This window comes from Pinus tabuliformis, chromosome J (assembly GCF_031772625.1).
Source record: "Pinus tabuliformis cultivar Carrire ecotype Pingquan chromosome J, CPIR1, whole genome shotgun sequence".
Classification (NCBI taxonomy): Eukaryota; Viridiplantae; Streptophyta; class Pinopsida; order Pinales; family Pinaceae; genus Pinus; species Pinus tabuliformis.
Window position 1 is genome coordinate 102,389,033 of NC_142295.1, and position 18,960 is coordinate 102,407,992.

The 18,960-nt window shown below is 38.7% G+C and overlaps 1 protein-coding gene across 4 annotated transcripts in view; it reads right to left on the reverse strand.

Moving 5' to 3' along the window:
- LOC149225724 (alpha-mannosidase-like) overlaps nt 1-18,960 on the reverse strand; it is a 456,087-nt gene that overhangs the window by 23,637 nt on the left and 413,490 nt on the right. For 2 of the 4 annotated variants that reach the window (XM_089377297.1, XM_089377296.1), the window contains 3 exons: nt 8,749-8,841; nt 8,594-8,641; nt 8,404-8,472 (listed from right to left, as the gene is read on the reverse strand). In XM_089377297.1, the coding sequence (XP_089233423.1) occupies nt 8,404-8,472; nt 8,594-8,641; nt 8,749-8,841 (210 nt within the window). Of the gene's footprint in view, nt 1-8,398; nt 8,473-8,593; nt 8,658-8,748; nt 8,842-18,960 lie in introns of those variants that run through there. The other 2 variants (XR_016247699.1, XM_089377298.1) reach the window with 2 other exon arrangements.

Here is an 18,960-nt window from a genome sequence, read left to right on the forward strand (position 1 = left end):
AATAGTTCAACTATCTTAATACAGGTTAAAGAAACATGCATTACAAGCGTCCAAAGAATAGTCTTACAAACGAATACAATACATGTGTGAAAACGTGCTGGCTGTTAACAGGCTTCTGAATTAAGCGAAAGTTCCAAGACACATCTGTACACCATTACATCACTAACCTCGATAGTGGGGCATTGGAGCCACTGCTCACTCCTCAAAGAAAAGACTACAGACTCTCAAGGCTATGTGGGAGGAGCCAAGGTGAAAAGCCTTTTGCATGTACAAATGAGGGGTATATATAGCCAAGGGTGAAACTGACCCTTGTGACTGTTCGACTTCCCTCATGACTGTTTGACTTCCCTCATGGTTGTTTGACTTACATGACTTAGTCTTCGAACAACGAGGTTCGCGTGCCTTGTGAGTGCTTAGTGTTGCTTGTGTCAAAGTTCTTTCGCTGTAGAGGGAGAGGGTGAGAGTGAGTCTCAAGTCGAAAGGGAATAGTCCCAACTCTATCAGAGACACACAACACAACAGGACATGCGCAGCTTCTGTGGAGTAGTCCACACGGATGCGGCAGTCACAAACACATAGTGAACAGATAACACGTACAACACCCAGCGGAATAGTCCACACGAGTGCGACGGTCGTTATAACAAGTTTACGAGAATGAGTCTGTCGAGTGTCCGGTGGAATAGTCCACACGGGCGAGACAACGTTAACAACTGATACAACACATTTCCAATAGCATATGTACTAAAACAACCAAAATAGTTCAACTGTCTTAATACAGATTAAAGCAACATGCATTACAAGCGTCTAAAGAATAGTATTACAAACGAATATAATACATGTGTGAAAACCTGCTGGCTTGTTAACAGGCTTCCGAATTAAGCAAAAGTTCCAAGACACATCCGTACACTATTACATCATTAACCCTGATAGCGGGGCATTGGAGCCACTGCTCGCTCCTCAAAAGAAAAGACTATAGACTCTCAAGGCTATGTGGGAGAAGCCAAGGTGAAAAGCCTTTTGCATGTACAAATGAGGGGTATATATAGCCAAGGGTGAAACTGACCCTTGTGACTATTTGACTTCCCTCCTCACTGTTTGACTTACATGACTCTTTGACTTCATCCGTGGGTCTTTTGGACTTCCACGTTACATTACATTGATTACACAATTATGACCCAAAGTAGTGATGTGGCCGAGGCAACTCATGACACAACTCGACATGACGCTGCAGGTATGCACATGCTGGTTGTGCTGTTCGTGTCGAGTTGCTGTGCTGTTGAGTGATGAGTGTGCCCGTGGTGTACCATATCTTCACCTCTGCATGGTAGAGTGTGCAGAGTCTTTAATGGTCTTGGTGTTCGCTTGATAGTTCATGCATGTGCACGTCTCCTTCGCTTGCTACTTGGTATGCTTCGTGTGTTCGTCCAACCGCGAGCAAGTCTTCTAGCATGTGCTCCTTGTTCATCTTGTTCGTCGTCGCACCATGTCTCATCCATGTACCTGTTTCTGCAATCACTCATGATGAGATGACATCAAATCTAGAAATCCCCTAGTCTACCATGATGCATTGTCTTTCGTTTCCAGGTGCAGGTGACCGGGAGAGAGGACAAGGCTTTGAAACAATGCAGAGCACATGTTAGGCCGGGATGCGAGGCTCCGGGGCACTATTAAGAAAAATTGCGCAGAGGTCACTGGGAGGCTGGGATGAGCAGTCCGGAACAACAATGACATTCTGCGGGATTTGGCTTAGCTGGGAGGCAGAACTGTGCAATTTTTCCCAAGAAGGTAGTGCGGGCACCAGAGGACACTGGCAATGAAAATTGTGTAGATTTTCAGAGGATGCTGGGAGCGGGCTGTGGGAGCTTGTTGGCCAAAACTGCGCAGAACTGGGAGGCAATCATGCTGAACATTTCTGCATAGTTTCCGGGCTGAGCAAGGTGTCGGGCAGCTGGTGGACAGTCCAGGAAAATTGCGCAATTTTCAGGAGGAGCAGCAGGCCGGCTGACAGGGAGACTGACTGACAGAACTGCGCAATTTTCAGAGACAGTGCAGTGACAGGCAGCGGGTGCCTGTCCCTCTTGTCTGCGCAATTTATTTGTGTGTAGAACAACACAAAAATGTGTGACGCTTAAGCAACAAAGTTTTACCCCTCAAAAAATGTTGTTTGATGCCTCAAACTACTCCCAGAAGGTTTCAAACCCTAATTTGCTAAACAAGGTTCCGCCTATAAAAATGGTCCTGTGAGCTGATTCCTCTACTTTTTCTACTCTAAATTTATTGAGATGAATGACAAACAATTTAATGATCCAATTCGGATCAAGTAGACAACTGCCTTTGGTGTTCAAATATTCCACTATTAGGGTATTCTCTCAGCATTTTAAGTGATTTTTAGTGTTTGTCTTCTTCTTGAAATCTATTTTCATATTTCTCCATAATGGCTTCATAAAATCCTCTATCCACTATGGAAATAAGTGGCGAGGACAAAGCCGACCAACAACAATCAAGAACTATTAATGAGAATGATCAAATTAAATTTTTTCTAATCATTGATTGATTGGTCAATGTTGAATGAGGATTCTAAATCACAAATGTCAAATTGTCAATTGGTGAACAACACATGTTTGACAATGAAGTTGAAGTATGAATTTGATTGATTTTAATGATGAAAAATGAATATAAATCTTTGTTGATCTACATAAATTTCAGTTGTGTTTTTAATTTAAGTTTTAGCTTTTAGGTTTTTTCACATATTAATTTTTTATATGTATACCCTGTTATCCACCATTTTGTGGGTGATATCCCTAGGAGATTTTTTTTTCAAGATGGTCCTCAACCGACAGCCAACAACCCCTTGTAGCCACCAACTACCCCTTGTAGCCACCAACTACCTCATTGTGCCATTTCTCCGCCACTTGAGCCAGCCATGTGGTCCTTCACCCATCTGTCATGATCGTATGTTTGAAGGTGGCCCCCTCGAACCTAAAGGTATGCCTTGTCATTTGGTAATTGAGTATTATAGTTTTCTTACCATGGACACTTCTAGGCATGGATTAATGGGGTGATTTGACGGAAAGGATGGGTTAGGTCTGTGCTCTTGTCCCCTAGATGCCTTTTGGATGTTAACCTTGGATTCTAGTCTAGTGGGATCTCCTTTACTGACCATTTGGCTTTAGCGATGGTATTTCACGGGAAACCCCGATTTTGGTTGCGTAGTCCCGCTCCCCCATCTGCATATATTGCCTGTTTCCACTCATTATTACCCCATTCATCATTTCTCCCACCCAGGTCCACATTCCTCCACTGGATCCACGTAGGGCTAGCTCTCCCCTTCCCCTTGCCCACACCTTGGGTTAGGCTTGGAATGACGCCCTAGAGGTTGGTGCAACTGAAAAGAAAAGTAAAAGCATAATTGGCCACATTCAACAGGAAAATGTACCACAAAATGCAAATGATGGCTGGGAAAAGTACATTTAGCATGTGGGCAAAAGCCAATACATGAGCTCTACCCCATCATCATGGCCATCACCCTGGTTCCTACAGGTTCTATGAGCCTCCTTCATCAAATAGGAACTCATGATTGTCCCAAACCATGGTGGGCAATGAACTGTCCTACCTTAAAAGGGGGTATCCACTGCTACATCTCATACCTCATGCTCTTACCCCTTGAGCCCCGAGCAGTTAATCAAAGAAAAATCATAAAAGGCATATAAATAAGTGTGGAAAAATCAAGGCCAGGGTACCTCACATACCACGATTGCTCCTTCCTATACATTATAAACCCAAGTGTGGGCTTCCCTTTTACTAGCTACCCTTGCACCCTAGCATGTTGTTGATTTCTGGTAGCATCGGATGTGCTCTAGGCCTCAAATTTTGCAGGGAGGCTAGTACACATGCATTCCACAATACCCAGAAATCGTTTTGGGAAATTCCATCCAGAGGAGGTTTTATGAAAATAATTAATTATTTTTAATGGGTGCCTACGTCTAAATTTCAGAAATTAAAATAATTAAAGGGTATTAATTAAACTGAGGGTGAAACTTCTAGAAGAAGACGAGGATCAAGTCGAAATGATCTGAGCCATTGATTAGAATCTAATCTGGGTCGTTGATTACTCAAATGGAGGATTATAAGAAGAGGCTTGATGGGCATTTGGAAGACGCATTGAATAGAGATCAAGAGATCAAATTTCTCAAAGAGGGCAGTGCAACAATTGCTAGAGAGGAGATTGAAGTGATTTCTTGCAGTGAGGGGCAGAGATAGTTTCCAGTTGGAGAGTTTCCTGATCTAGGGATACATCACAGAGGAGGCAGAGAGAGATCCAAAAGATGCAACGCAGAGCCACGTTGGGCAACGTAAGGCCAGGAAAAGCTTTAGAGGGAGTCCGAAATTCAACTAGGAATTCGAGTTCTAGAGCCAGAAGACAGGGTGTGAGACCAGAGAGCCAGAGGAACGAAGCTCCAGACAACAGGAGATCCAGGAAGAGGTGACGTAGACCTCCAGAGAGGCTGATGAAGAGCCAGCGTGGGGCGATCTATCCAAGGCCTGGATTAGTATTGGATCTCCAATGATAGTGTGAGGCATATTTCACTCATCTCTCTGTCGGTCAGATTCTTTGTATTGGATAGCCAATAAGGCATCCAAAGATTGTATTTAGAAAACTACTGCTTAATAATACAAACCCTTAGCTGCTGCACCGGTTTTCCTGCATTGGGTTTTTCCGGGGATGTTTTTCCAAAAATAACGGTGTCACTTATGTGTTGTGTATTTCTTCTTGCTCAGATTCTTGTTTCCGCATATTTTTAAGCAGTGAAGGCTGCAGTGTATTGGTTTTGATATTTACCGTAGAACACAATAAATAATTTGTTTAGTTATTTAACAAATAGAAGAAACTTAATCAGTTGCTGTAGTCGAAATTCGAGATTTCGAATTTTCACACATGTGGCCCAGGGTTACCCCTTCTCATCCCCTATTTCATTCACCTCTCTATCACATACCACCACCTTTTAAAGGATGTACCCTGAAACATATTATCCCCTTTAGAAGTAGAAATCACCTAATAGGACACTTGGTTAACCCCATTTGTAGTTTGGGACACATTTCGAAGCCCATTATGGAAGGGCATACCATTATGAAGTCCCCACCAGTGGTCCATGGTTGGTAAGTTCATTTACTCGATTTCTCTAATGACTTGTCATGCTGGAGGGCTAAGGGATGCATTGGTCATGCAGGATTGCAGATGGTCTCCATCTTGGGTTTGGTTTCCCTATACGGGGTCCTAACCCTCCAGAGGGCCACATTGGCACATGTAGGGTGTGTTTTGAGAGCCATGGCCCTCCACAGCAGTAGACAACACTCCATGGATCCCCGAGGGTGTTCAAAGATTGCTCGAGATTAACCTATTGGACGAGGAAGATGCACTTGGTTCACCTTTGCCCAACCGGCCCCACAGATGTACCATGCACTTGGCAACTGACCCATGACTTGTAGGATGATGTGGCATCACCTATACCATCATCAGAGCCCTTACAGATGATCTACAAGCATTTTCGACTCCTTTGAGACCCATGAGGTTATTATTGTGCCCCCACACCCACTAGGAGCACCATAGGTTTATTGTTTGGAGAACAAGGGGCCAACCCCTTGTCCATCACTTTTGAGGGTCCTATTCTTCATTACGGCACCTATGGACTTCATAAAGTCTCTTGAAGGGCCCTACGACATGTATTATTTATCATATGGCCTCTTAAGAGGCATATTATTTCATTTGTAAGCTAGTTTGGTGGGCATGTCACCAAAAGTTAGGTTATTAGCACATTATTTTATCTTTGGGGCTTATGTAGGCCTAGGAGACTAATTCAAACTCCTCATTAGTGTATAAATACAAGTGAGATGAGTTCATTTGCTCATCATCACTTTGGATTGGATCTCTTCTCTCTCTTGAGAATTTCACACTTTTTCTTGGAGGATGAATTGGAGCTTTATGGGTGAATTTGATGTTTGGATTTGGTTTATCTTATCTTGGAGCTTTTTGATTGTCAAATTGTGGATGGTTGGATATGTTCTATTACATGTAAGTACATGCTTTTAACGCTATTCTTGTTTTACTTTGTCATATACATTGGATTGAGAATTTCGCTATTTTTAGGGCTAACTGTTGCATGCATTTGCTACTTAAATTGTCGAATTTTGTCTCTATATAACATCTCTCAATGTATGGGCCATGTAATTTTGAATGAAATTTCCTAGGGATAATTCTATCAACGAATTCATCTTGATAAGCCATCACCTTTTGCAAGTCGAAGTATAAAGTTGTAAGGTTGCTTCCCTTTGCCCTAGAAGGCAAGCGAGGTAGTCTTAAGGCCTCCTTGACTAAGAAACAAGGTCCTCATTCATATTTATCCTAGAATCCATTCTCCCAAGACTAAGGCACTGATCTACCAAGAGGTGGTCACTCAAAAATCAACTCTTTTTCACCTTCTTCTAGGTCTAGCCAAGTTGGGTCACCTAGGGCATCATTTTCCCGACAAAGTAGCCCTCCAAAAAGTTCGATCTCCTAGCCTCTCCTGTGTTGGTGTGTCCTCAAGGCCTCCTCCAATTTTGAAGCCATTCCGACGGTGGAGTTGTGAGATAACCCAAGCCCTAGCTCCGAGATCAAACTTTGCCCTGGTATCCCCAAGGCTAGTGCCTCATAGGATCAATTTGACACCTTTAAGTGAAAATTCTTGCTTTGATCCTTTCCCCTTCCTTGTCTGGGTTAAGAACATCATTGGTTGCTAAATTCTTGCCTCTTAACCTAGGTTGGGTCCACTTGGTCTTGTGTGGTCCCACTCCTTTGAAAAGACAATTCTTTAAGAACCATCTGGGATACCAATTTCAATAAGGATTTTAGGGATTAGTAAACTTTTTCACAAGTTATATTCCCTAAACCTAGCCCTCAAATCCCCACATCCTTTTCCTACAAGACATTGTACCTTGCTTAGAAAGAAAGCAAGCTCCATTCTTGACCCTCTTTTGGAAAGGGATTATTTGGGTCACTTTATATCCATTTGTTGATTTATCCTTCATTTGTGACTCCATATATACCGGGTCTCCTCCCATCGGTGAAAGTCTATAAATAGTAGGGAGCCTTAGCTAAGGTGATAGTGGGCTAAGTCTCCATTAGTTGCCCTTGGTCTAGCATTTGACCTTTTAGGAATCCCTTTTAGGTCCCCTGCTAGTTTGAGCAGTGACATACCCCTACCCCCAACAGACTCCCATCCTCTGTTTCAAAAGTGCCTTACCCGCAACCCATATTCATACCCATGTACCTTGTTAACTTAGATATAGAGGAAAAGTAAAAACCACAATCACTCCAATCTTCGAATCCAAACCAAGTAAACTTCTAAAACAAGCTTTCCTTTTTCTTTTGATTAATAAATCTAGGTTTTTGGCTCAAAAAAGATAAGGACGTTAGCAAACAATCAACAATTTGCAATACTGTAGAGATGTATTTGTTTCCTAAAACAAATATATGAATGGTGATTTGCAAATTTTTCAAACGATGTTGGTAGAGCTAATACTATCTAATTCTCTGTACCCAACAATCAATTGTTTTGGAATTTACCACCAAAATGATAAGAATACAAATCCATAACTAAGACGCTTAATTACTTATGGGGCTAATGATGTGGACACATTATTTAATTGGTATATACCCATCAAGTCAACGTGGAGATAATTTTATGATGACTCTTATATAGTGTAAAACCTATGAAACAAGACACAATGGGGTGACATTGTGTGGGCCCACATGTTTCATGTCAGGGTGTTGGACATCTTGACATGCATGACACACTGCCCTGGCATGTTAGACATGCATTCAGAATGTGTCTGACACCGTGCCCTAGCTTGTCATTGGACACTTAGGACCAAAAAAAGGCAAAGAATTTCACAAAAATTCTAAAAATGTATTGATATGTATAGATGTGTCAATAAATGTGTCCCAATGAGTTATTGATGTAGTTCTATTTTCTAATTATTCAAAATTTTACACTTTATGTCTAATGATCCCTGTAATTTTATTTTTGTTGAGATCACATCATCTCACACACACACACACATACATGTGTTCCCTGCATGTTGCATTTTGAGGGATCTATGTGTTGGACACCCATATCTGCATGTCTTTGTGTCATGTGACTTAGTGTAAAACACTATAATGAAAAGCACATTAAGTATTTGATTCCAAGCTGCGCGAATGGATGCATAGCAGTATTAATTGGTAATTTCAAATTAGCTTTATACAGCCAAAGAGAGGTTGAAGAAATTGTAAACATGCAATCTTATAGCAATATGGGCAATTGAATATGCATAGAAAGTAGGATCTTGAATGACACTGGAGTCTATTTCAAAAAAGGGGTTTACCTTGCGTCTTGAAAATAGACTTTGAAGATCAACACTTGCAATGCTTGAAAATTTGTCACTTTCTCCGACCTGTATAAGAAATTAAGATAAATAACAGAAGCTTGGCCAACTGTTTTAAGTTTAAGCTGTAACTGCAGATCATATTTATGCAAAACAGTAAGTGAACTATTCATATAAAATTCACAATTACCTCATAAAGATGTGCCAGACGCAACAATGTATGCTGATCCTCCAATTCCTACTTTCCAACATGTCTGTTGCATCAGTATCAAGTACTAAAATAGCTCATAACAAAAATAGTGTTGTAAATTTCAATGTCTCTTAGAAAAATAAAGTTGAATATACCTGAAGTGTAATGATTGCAATATTTGGTGGTAATTCATAGCCTGCAACCATTGCTGAATATTGAGGTGTATTGATCTGATTCACTTCGTCTTCCTACAGCACAATTTCGGTTGTTTCATATGAACTTTCTCCAAGGCTTTGTTCTAAATTATAATAAAACTCTATAAATATTCACATGAGCATATTATATTGATCAACTTTTAGTTAAAAGTAATGTTCTTTCTTGTCAATCATATCTATGTTTTGGACGTAACTTCCACAGATATAATATACATCAAGATATACATATGTATAGATATTTGGGAATGGGGGACAAGGGGTTGAGTTTCCAAGACAGTGAGGAGGGCCCACTTCAGGGGATGATAAGGGAACAATGCTAATAGGTTTTTTTAATGATAAAAAACGAATAAATATCATTGCGCCAAGGCATTGGCCATGAGGGTTCAATGAATTGCGTTAGGATTGATACACATGAGCAAACATGGTGTGTTCAAGAAAGATTTATTTTGGACACAGTGGCCACAATGTTAGAATGTATAGAGTGGCCTAGAGTGACTTCCAGGAATTGATTTCATTAAAGCCAATGACAGAGCTGGCTGGAGCTTTCTTTTAAATACGTTTATGTGGCTTGGCTGGGGTGGTGCACACTCTATTCTCTGATGTCTCTGCCTTTAGATCAGTTAATGGGATCTTGTTTTATTGGATTCTTCTAAATAGATCCATTAGAATAGGCTTCCTTTTCACACCATATCTATATGTTATAGTTGCATATGCTCTCGATATCTGCTGGAAGCAACAAGGATGTAGGACAAAATCTGGGGGATACAGATTTCCTGTATGTACCTAAGGACCCTTTTTGCTGCATTCCAGTGACTTTCTCTAGGTGCCTGCATGAATCTGGAAATAATGTTGACTGCATATGATAAATTTGGATGGGTGGTTGTCAAGTAAATGAGGCTTCCAATCAACTGTCGATAGGTTGTACTGTTTACCAATTCCCCCCCTTCAAATTTTGAATGTTTTAGGTTTTGATCCTGTTGTCGCCTAAGATGTACACCTAAGTGTGGGAAAAGTTTCCAACCCCACAAGGTATAGTCTTCATGGCGCAACACTCAAAGTAGGGGCTGTTACCCATTCCCTACTCACTCTGTTTAAGCTCTCTCCTAGCAACCTAAGGGGGGTATTCCCTAAATATAGAAACACTTAGGAAGAAATTATTGAAACAACAAGTCTAGGAGATGTAAGGGCAAGGCAATCACTTCTCTTAGTAACTTGAATTAAGATTAGATGGGAAGTGGGATTATAATTATTGAGCATTGCAATGAAAAAATAGATTTAATTAGATCAATGTGACACTTGAGATGAAACAACGAGAGACCAGTGCCTTAATAACAATGCTCCAACAAATTTAAGTTACTTGCACAATGATAAATGACATTTCAAGCTACAAGATAAGCAATGCTACAAGAAAATGTTAGTACAAGAAATCAATAGATCAATATAATCAAATATATGAGCAATAAACTTTTAGAGAAAAATTGCAAGGAAAAGAGACTTGTGCTTTCAAGTAGAGATGATATTCAAAAGACAATAAGCTTGAAATGACAAGTACAACAATGCAAAACTTGCAATTACAGATTGAGCTCACAATTCCAATTACAATGATCAATGATGATGGATGAGTGCAAGATCTATCTAATGTGAAATGCAGGATCTTGGTTAATTTTAATTATATGCCTATGCTAAGGGTGAAGGCCTTCTCCTCAATTGGTAGAAACTAATCTTAAACAAGGTTGTAGAAATAAGTGTTGGGGAAGGAGACTAAGGCCTCATTAACGATACCTACCCAACACTTCTAACGAACCAAGTGCCTCCGTTTCTACAAGGGATTGCCCACAAGAGAACTGCAAGGTCACTTGTTTTAACCCTTGAGTAAAGGTCTAGCTCTTGAATTGAAAATGGAGAAGGTTGTCCTAACTTTCTATACAACCAAGCTTATGCTTGGAGGTAAATTTTACAATGCAAGTCTAGATCAAAGATGATAGTGCAAATGACAATGACAATGAGATAAGATTGTTTCAATGAGATATAATTATGGCAAGATGCTTCAGAAATGTTAAATCACTTATAACCAAGCTTATCAGGAGCGGTGCTCTTCACTCGGGCAAACGCTCGTTTCTTATCAGGAAAGAGCCATATCAGAAACCCTCTCCTAATAGGTTGGATGGACCAATGTTGTGAAAATCGCGATCGGGATTAAATCGGCGCGGGGAACAAATCGGAAAAAATTGGAAAAATCGGGGAAAAATCGTTTGGTACAAAAATATTCATTTTTTTTCAATTTTTTTCAATTTTTTTAATATCTAAACCATCTACAACATAAAATAAATACATTGACACATAAATATGATAAAAAAACTAATATATAAGATGTTTAATATCATTTCTAGCGCTAAAATCACACATAACATTGAATCATGTCTTGAATAGTAAGTCCTGACTCCTAAGTCCCAACTCAGCCTCAAAATATCAACAAAAAATATGATAATGTATCTCATCATGTCATATACAATAAAATGAAAGTCTAATCCTATTGATTTCCTCTGCCCCTCTTGCGAGAAAATGCCACAGCTTTCCCTTTCCCTCTAAATGTAGATGTTGGTGCCTGCGCTGGTGGAGATGGCAGTGGAGTCTGATGTGCTCTAGAAGCTGAAGAACTAGAAGTAGGAGCTATAGGAGGTAGACCACGTCCTCTACTGGTGGCAGGGGTAGCCCGGGCAGGTGGTGTCACCTGGAAACATTACAATCTCCCAATCTTGAAATCTTGAAAAACTGATAAGTCTGCTGGATTTTAAATGAAATCTAAAATTCTACTTTCTCCATATGAAATCCAATGAGGCTGCAACCACTCTCAAACATCCTGAGTCATTTCATGGTAATGTTAAAAATTTAAGTAAAAGGATGAAAATGAAGATTAAGGAGAATGTCACTTTTACTTTAAGAATTTAACATTACCATGAATAGCATATCCATACTAGGGCCTAGACTTGATCATTAAGCTGCCCCACTCAAAAATTATTTGTTTCTTTAAAAAAAAATTGCATGAAAAAACCCCAAAAAAGTTATAAAACTATGCTGTCACGACCCGTGGCGATTTTTTAAGTTTTTATCGCGATTTTTTCATAAAATCGCGATTTTTTCAGTAAAAATCGGCAAAAAAAAAATACCGGCGATTTTTCCGTATAAAAATCGCAATTTGATCGGTAGAAGGAAAAAATCGCGATTTTCACAACACTGGGATGGACAGAATCAAGTTCCTTTGGAGGAAGATGGAAGGGTGCTCCATCCAGCACATTTACAGATCACAGAACCAGCAAGCAGACATCTTATCAAAGGAGGGTCTCCTATTGGAACCAGGTATCTGGAACATGAAGGTAAAATCTGGCGAGGAAATCTTCTCTATCCAGGACTTTTCCTTTCCCGGCTCTTAAATTCAAATCTTTTAGTTTTCAGGTATGCATTTTCCTTCAGTATTCTGTCTATTTCTTCCTTCCAACTTTCTGTTTAAAGTTTTGGCTGGAGCAAATTTAGAATCCTCTGATAGTTTCTAAATATTGTTTTCTCTCTTTGAAGAGAACCTTCTGCTCCTTCTTTTCTCCTCTATTTGTGATGTATCCTCTTATCCTGCAACTTTTGGCAGCTCAATGGGCTGGTTATAATTTTTGGAAATCCTATCTCTAGGCTAAAATAGCCCCTATGAAGATCTTTCTGTCAAATGTATCTGTTTCTTTATATATCTTATATAATATAATCTTGCTTTTTTCGCTCTGAAAAAGCTTATTGAATATCACTTAAAACACAAGATTATAAGATTCCAATAATAAACCAATGAAGCATTTTTAAGATTTACTCAATGAAACAATGACAACATTTCAAATGCCTTTAATTATAGTGCTTATTAGGATGTTCTTCATTTATATGATATGAAAATTGAAACAAGTGAGAATTAAATGATGCAAGTACACGTAAATAATGGCAAATGAGATTGCTAACAAGATAATGCAACTCCAAGACTAGATCTGATTTGTGATACCAATGAAATTCTAATCTAATCAAATGAGAGAAATAGAAAAGGTTAGTACCAAAATCTAAGACTAGAAAAAGAGAAACTAACTAAGAAGATGAAGGCTCCTCCCTTTAAATAAGGAGGGGGATACCATGGGATTGAATCCCAAGCTCCCTTCAAGCAAGAAGATCAATTTTATACAATGAGGAAGAAACCTTTTAGGACAATGAGAAAGGCTCTTCCAACACCACCTTGAGGAGATGAGCACTTCTATAGCAAACAATCACTCCTCAAGCTACACGATATCAAAGAGGAGGGCACAAGCCAAGAGATGACAAGCTTCAATGACAAACGACTTGTTCCCAAGCCTCAAGCGACACATGTCGTTGATGAATATGACCTCAAAAGCCCACGACCTAGCAAGGAAAAGGCTAGAAAAATTTGTAATAAAATTTGTGTGATAAATTGCAAATATTTCCAAGACTTAAACTCTTCAAAATTAATGTGAAAACCCTCCAAAACAAATCGTTTCAAATCAGAAGGGTATTCGGCCTTAAGCTCACGGCTAGGAGGAAAGAGGCCTCAAGGGCCTTGCAGAGAGTCTCCAAAAATGGTCTTAAATGATCAACTTCAAGAGGGTAGCCTCTAGCCCAAAAAATGATGATAAAATCGCTTAGAAATATGAGTATATGTCTACAAGAAATCCAAGGGTTAGTCCTTAAAATCAAAGGCAAAAATGAGAAGCCCTAAAGGGCTTGTGGTTAAGCTAGGAATGAGCCAAAAGGCTAGCGGCTAGCCAAACAAAGATGTATGATCAAAATTTGAGCCCAAGAAAATGTCTATCAATCTGCAAAATCGAAACCCAAGTCAGATCTTCAATGGAAAAATGGAGAAATAATTTGAAAAATTATTTACAATTTTTTAAAAATAGAAAGCCTAACCAAAAAATTAAATTTCAGCATGAGAGAGGGTCTCAAACCCTTGCGGCTCCCTAAAAAAAATTTGTTGATGAGATGAGGCCACAAAAATTTGAATCTATCTCCTTGAAAGGCCTAGATGCTTGCAGCCCTGAAGAGAGGGTGATAGGCTAGACGACCCCAAAAAAGATGAAGTGTTGAGCTAGAAACCCTAGTTGTCTAGGCTAGGTGAGGGTTAGAGCCTTCACAAATCAATTTCTCCTTGATCCTTGAGATAGATCCACCTGCAAACAAAATCAACAAAGAAACTCTAGACGTCTCCTCAGATTTGTAAGAGAAAACCCCAATCGATATATACAAATATCTACAAGGGTTATAAATTATATACAAGAAATTTATTTACAAAATTACAAAGGCTAGATCAAGGAATGAGGGTTCCTTGATTAGAAAATAATGGCTCTTATTAGAAAATTTATTTAGTTAATGCACACATAAATAAAAATAGATAAGTGAGATAAGATTTATAGATGAGTAATAGGCAAGAATCTCTTTAAAACATATTGTTAGATAAGTCTTTAGAATTTAACAAAATGGGCTCTTAAGTTTCAGTGTCTTGGGAGTTCTCTGCTCCAACAAAGACTTTCCCTCACGCCCAAGATCTAAATACCAAAAAGATCTCTACACACTTAAGATCAAGTTGTTAGAACAATAGATGTTAGATAACACAATAAATCTCAAGATCTAGATATACCTGCTAGATCAATTGAATTAAAATGCTTCTCTAAACCCAATAACTAATGCAAGATACCTGTGCAAATAGTTAATCCACAACTGGCTAATGAAATAACAACTTTTAAAAATTAATTTTGTAGAGCATTAAGAAGATAATTCAGAAAATACTAACCATGTTGTCGCCCGAGGTGTACACCCAAGGAGACAACGCTGAGAGTAGGGGCTGTCATTCTGATCCCTACTCACTCCATTTAAGCTAATCTCCTAAAAGCAGGCTAAGGGGGGTAGTCCCTAAAGGTGAAAGGATAATGAACCAATTGAAAATCAGCAAGTCTAGGAGATACAAATGAATATCCTAGCAACTTGATTTAAATTATAAGGCAAATAAGATTAATAAGCATAAACAATTAGATTATTCGAGATATACTAGTCATAAACCAATGCCTTAGAATTGAGAAATACTTGCACAACAAAGATCAATATGTCAAGTTACCAGATAGACAAATGCTGCAAGGATGACATGCAAGATCTATCCTAGATGAAATGCAGGATCTAATCTAAAGTGAAATGCAAAATCTTGATTACTTTTAGTTATATGCGTAGTCTAGGTGAGAGCCTTCTCTTCAATTGTTTTGAAGCAAGTCTCGAACAAGGTTGTAGAAAGAAATCCAAGGGAAGGAGGCTAAGGCCTCATTAACGATACCTACCCTGGAGTTCTAATGACCTAGATGCCTCCATTCCTACAAGGGATTTCCTGCAAGAGAACTGCAAGGTCACCTGTTTTAACCTCAGTGCAAGGGTCAAGCATCGCAAATTGGTAGAGAAGGTGGCCCTAAGTTTCTATCAACCAAGCTTATGCTTGGAGGTGAATTTTAATTATGCAATTCTAATCTAGGATGAGAATGCAAGAGATGACCAAGTTAATATTTGCTTCAATGAGATTATAAAATGAAAAGTGCTCCAATGATAACAAGATAAGATCACTTATAACCAATATGTCAAATATCACTTATCAATCAAGATTGCAAGAGCCAATTAGAGAAGCACTTTAATGTTACTCATTGAAACAATAGCAATGTTTCTTAATCCCATATATGTACTTATTAAAATTACTCACTTGTTTGATTTGCAAATTAGAGCAAGAGAGTCTTTCAAAATTATACAAGCACAACCATAAGTAACTAGATGCCATTGTTAAAAATGATTAAACAATGCAATGCAACAAGAACTAATCATGCAATGATACTTCTAACAAGAGAAAAACACAAGAGATAAGGTTAGAGATCTAACAAGCTATCCTCAAGATAAGAGAGAAACCAATGCAATCTATTATCTAATACACTTCTTACAATGGTCAAAAGATGAATGCACCAAACCTTGAAAGATATTACTGTCAATTAGATCAGCCCATTGTCAACAAAAGATCAGTCACAAATGAAAAAGCACAAGAGCTAGAAGAACGATTAGGCCTTTATAGTTAATGTGTCATGTCTTTAGGTGTTTTTAGGCTTATTATTGTTAGATTTTAATGTGATTAGACCACTTTATGCTTTACTTCAGATCTGATTGTTATGACAATCAACAAATAGGCTATGGTGGGTGTTTGAGTGGGTTAGTTTGTCAGTTGAAAAGTACCCCAAGTCAATTATTTTCTGTTTAGAAGGAGGTCAAAATCGTAAAATTTTCTCACTGTTATGTTTTGACCTGTCATTGCTCAAAGGAGTCATTTTCAGTCGGGTTATCACTTTGGTCATCAAGGTCAGTCATTGGGAAAGAGTGCCTAATGTTTGTCAAGGTTTTATTGTTAAGTTCGGGTATTAAGTGATGATAGGTGGGTAACATGGTTTGATGTGTCAGCTACTGAGGAAAGGATCTTAAAAAGATCCTAATTATTAATGCTTTGACATACACCTTTACTAAATTTTTTATTAATCCTTCCATTTATCTCCTTTTTCCCACATTTCATTCCTTCCCCTCGTTCCCTAATGCTACCTTACTCTTATCGATTTACTTTAGGCCTAAACCTTTATCATCGTTTTCACCTAAACCACATTTCCCTAGGCCTAAAAATATTCCCTTTCCTAAACATCATTACCCACCATGATTCGTTTATTGTCCTGTTGACCGCTGCGTGTCAACTACCCATAGCAGTACACCCCCTTTTTCGCAAAAGGGATAGCGCTTGATTGACGTGTTCGTGCCATTTGACAGTCATCGTCGACCTGATCATGTTATGTTGTAAACCCAGTCTGCATGTGTAAATTGTAAATAATCTTAGCATATCTGAGTCATGTATGTAAATTGCCTAGGTGGACCTAATTTTCTAGTGATAATCTACGTTCCGAAAGGTTTTTTGTCTCACCGATCCATGATCGACAGAGTTTTCCTTCAGCCTAACCCCAAAGCTAGAATGAATTGTCATTAGAATCTTAGGGGAATCCTAGTGTGCTTCGAGTCTGTGTAAAAGTAATTTGGAAATAATTCTAACTATTTGGTTAGGTTATTTCAAATTGCTTGATTTGCTAGATTATATTTGTTGCAGAACTAGGTGGTCCATGAGGGTCTATGTCAAATGGGTTTTCCCCCTTAAGATGTAAAGTTGTAAAAGTCATGATGTAAAGTGTCTTGAGGGTTAGAAAATGTTTTAACCCCCTCATAAGTCCTAAGTCCTAGGTCCTAGATGATGTTTCCAAAGGCTAAGTTCAAGGATTCAAAAATAAAAATTAAAAAATTAAAAAGATTAAAAAATCAAAAAATAGATAAAAATAATAATAAAATTAAAAAAAAATATAAAAAAAATAAAAAAAATAAAAAAAATAAATAAATAAATTTTGAAAAATAAAATAAAATAATAAGTCAAAATTTTGAGTAAATAAAATTTTAAAATGCATTTAAAAATTCGACGGATGAGATTAGAAGGGATTTTGATCCTCATCGACGGTCGAGATTAGTTTGACATGGATCACTCGAACTAGCCGTTGGGAATTTTTCCTTTAAATAGGGTGTTAGGGGTCATTTGAGATTAGATTGGATCTTAGAGTCTAGTGCTAAAGAAAGCTCTCTTGTAGTCATTTTTTGTGCAATAAAGAAAGACTTTGGGGTTGAAAATCTTGCTGGTGTTACTCTTCTGGAAATGCTGTAAGATTGTTTTATTTTTCTGCATAATTTTATTTTCAGCCATTGATGATAGCTTAATGAAGATTGATCTAGGCACAGGTATCTTGTCTGATCTCTGGGGTTTGAATGATAGTTTAGATTTTGAAATATAATGGCAGGTATCTCCATTTGATCTGGGTTTCACTATTGTTTTCTCCCTCTATGTTAATGGTTGATTTTAAGCTATGCAGGAAATCCCTTTTTTTAGATTACCGGGCGTTCGGGGAAGTTCTCGGCTGAACCAGCCAACTCCCAGATTGTGTTTTCTGAAAGAGCCTAGCTAGTTTTGATTCCGGGCTTATCATTTGAAATTTTTTATGAATGCATGAAGGGTTTTTCTGAAGCATCTCACATTAAATTTAAATTCTGAAAATATTTCTGTGACATAACGATAAATCTGGCTATCTAGAGCCTTCAGTTTGTAAATACTGTAATTATTTAGCTGGTTCTTAGGGTTTTTAGGGTTTCATTTATTTTTTGCATTTTCAGGTTTTGGCTGTTTGTTTTCAGGTTGCAGGTTACAGGTCTGAGGAGAAATTTTTGTTTGAAGCCAGATCTAGGCCCTGGAGGGTAAGATCTGGCCTCAAGATCAGCGCTAGCAAGAATATTTGCTTCAGAACCACTTTTTTGCAGGTGCACGTTTCTGTTGTTTAAGGGTTCAAAAATCCGGCAAATTTTTATAAGGGTTAAATTGACAAGTCTGAAGCAGCTGATCTCTAAATTAAGTTTTCTGAAGAGGTTCAAGGTTTTCCAAGCCATTTCTTTGCTGCTACCTGGGGTTTCATTTTACAGAAAAAATTTAAATTTTTTTTAAGCAGGCTGTGGGATTGCTGCCTCACCTCCACGCAGCTTTTTCCCACTAGCAGCCTCTTCTCCCTCTGTGTCTTTCTCTTTCCAAATGCTGCTCAGCTTCTGTGGCTCATCCAGCACTCCCACACAACAAATCTGTTGTCCATTTCATGCATTCACCAAGCCTACGTTTCTCTCTAGCACCCTCACCTATCGCTGGCCCTTTTCCCTTTGGATCAACCACGCAGCCCCTATCCTTCCTCTTTCCAGTCTGCTCTTCATCGCTATCCAAATCCGCACTTATCTTCTTCCTCACGCTGCCCAGCTGCTCGTTTTCCCCTCAACCATCCTTTCATCAAAGCTGCCAGCAGATATATACAGCGCTGCGTTTCAACCATCAGCTCTCCCTCCATCGATTTGCTGCTCTCCCATTCCCGCGTACCTGCAAGAAAAAACCACCAACCTCATATGCTACTCCTTCCATAAGTTCATCATTCCTCTCCACGCTGCCATAAATCTGCTGCCTTCCTCATTTCTTCTCCACGCTGCCTT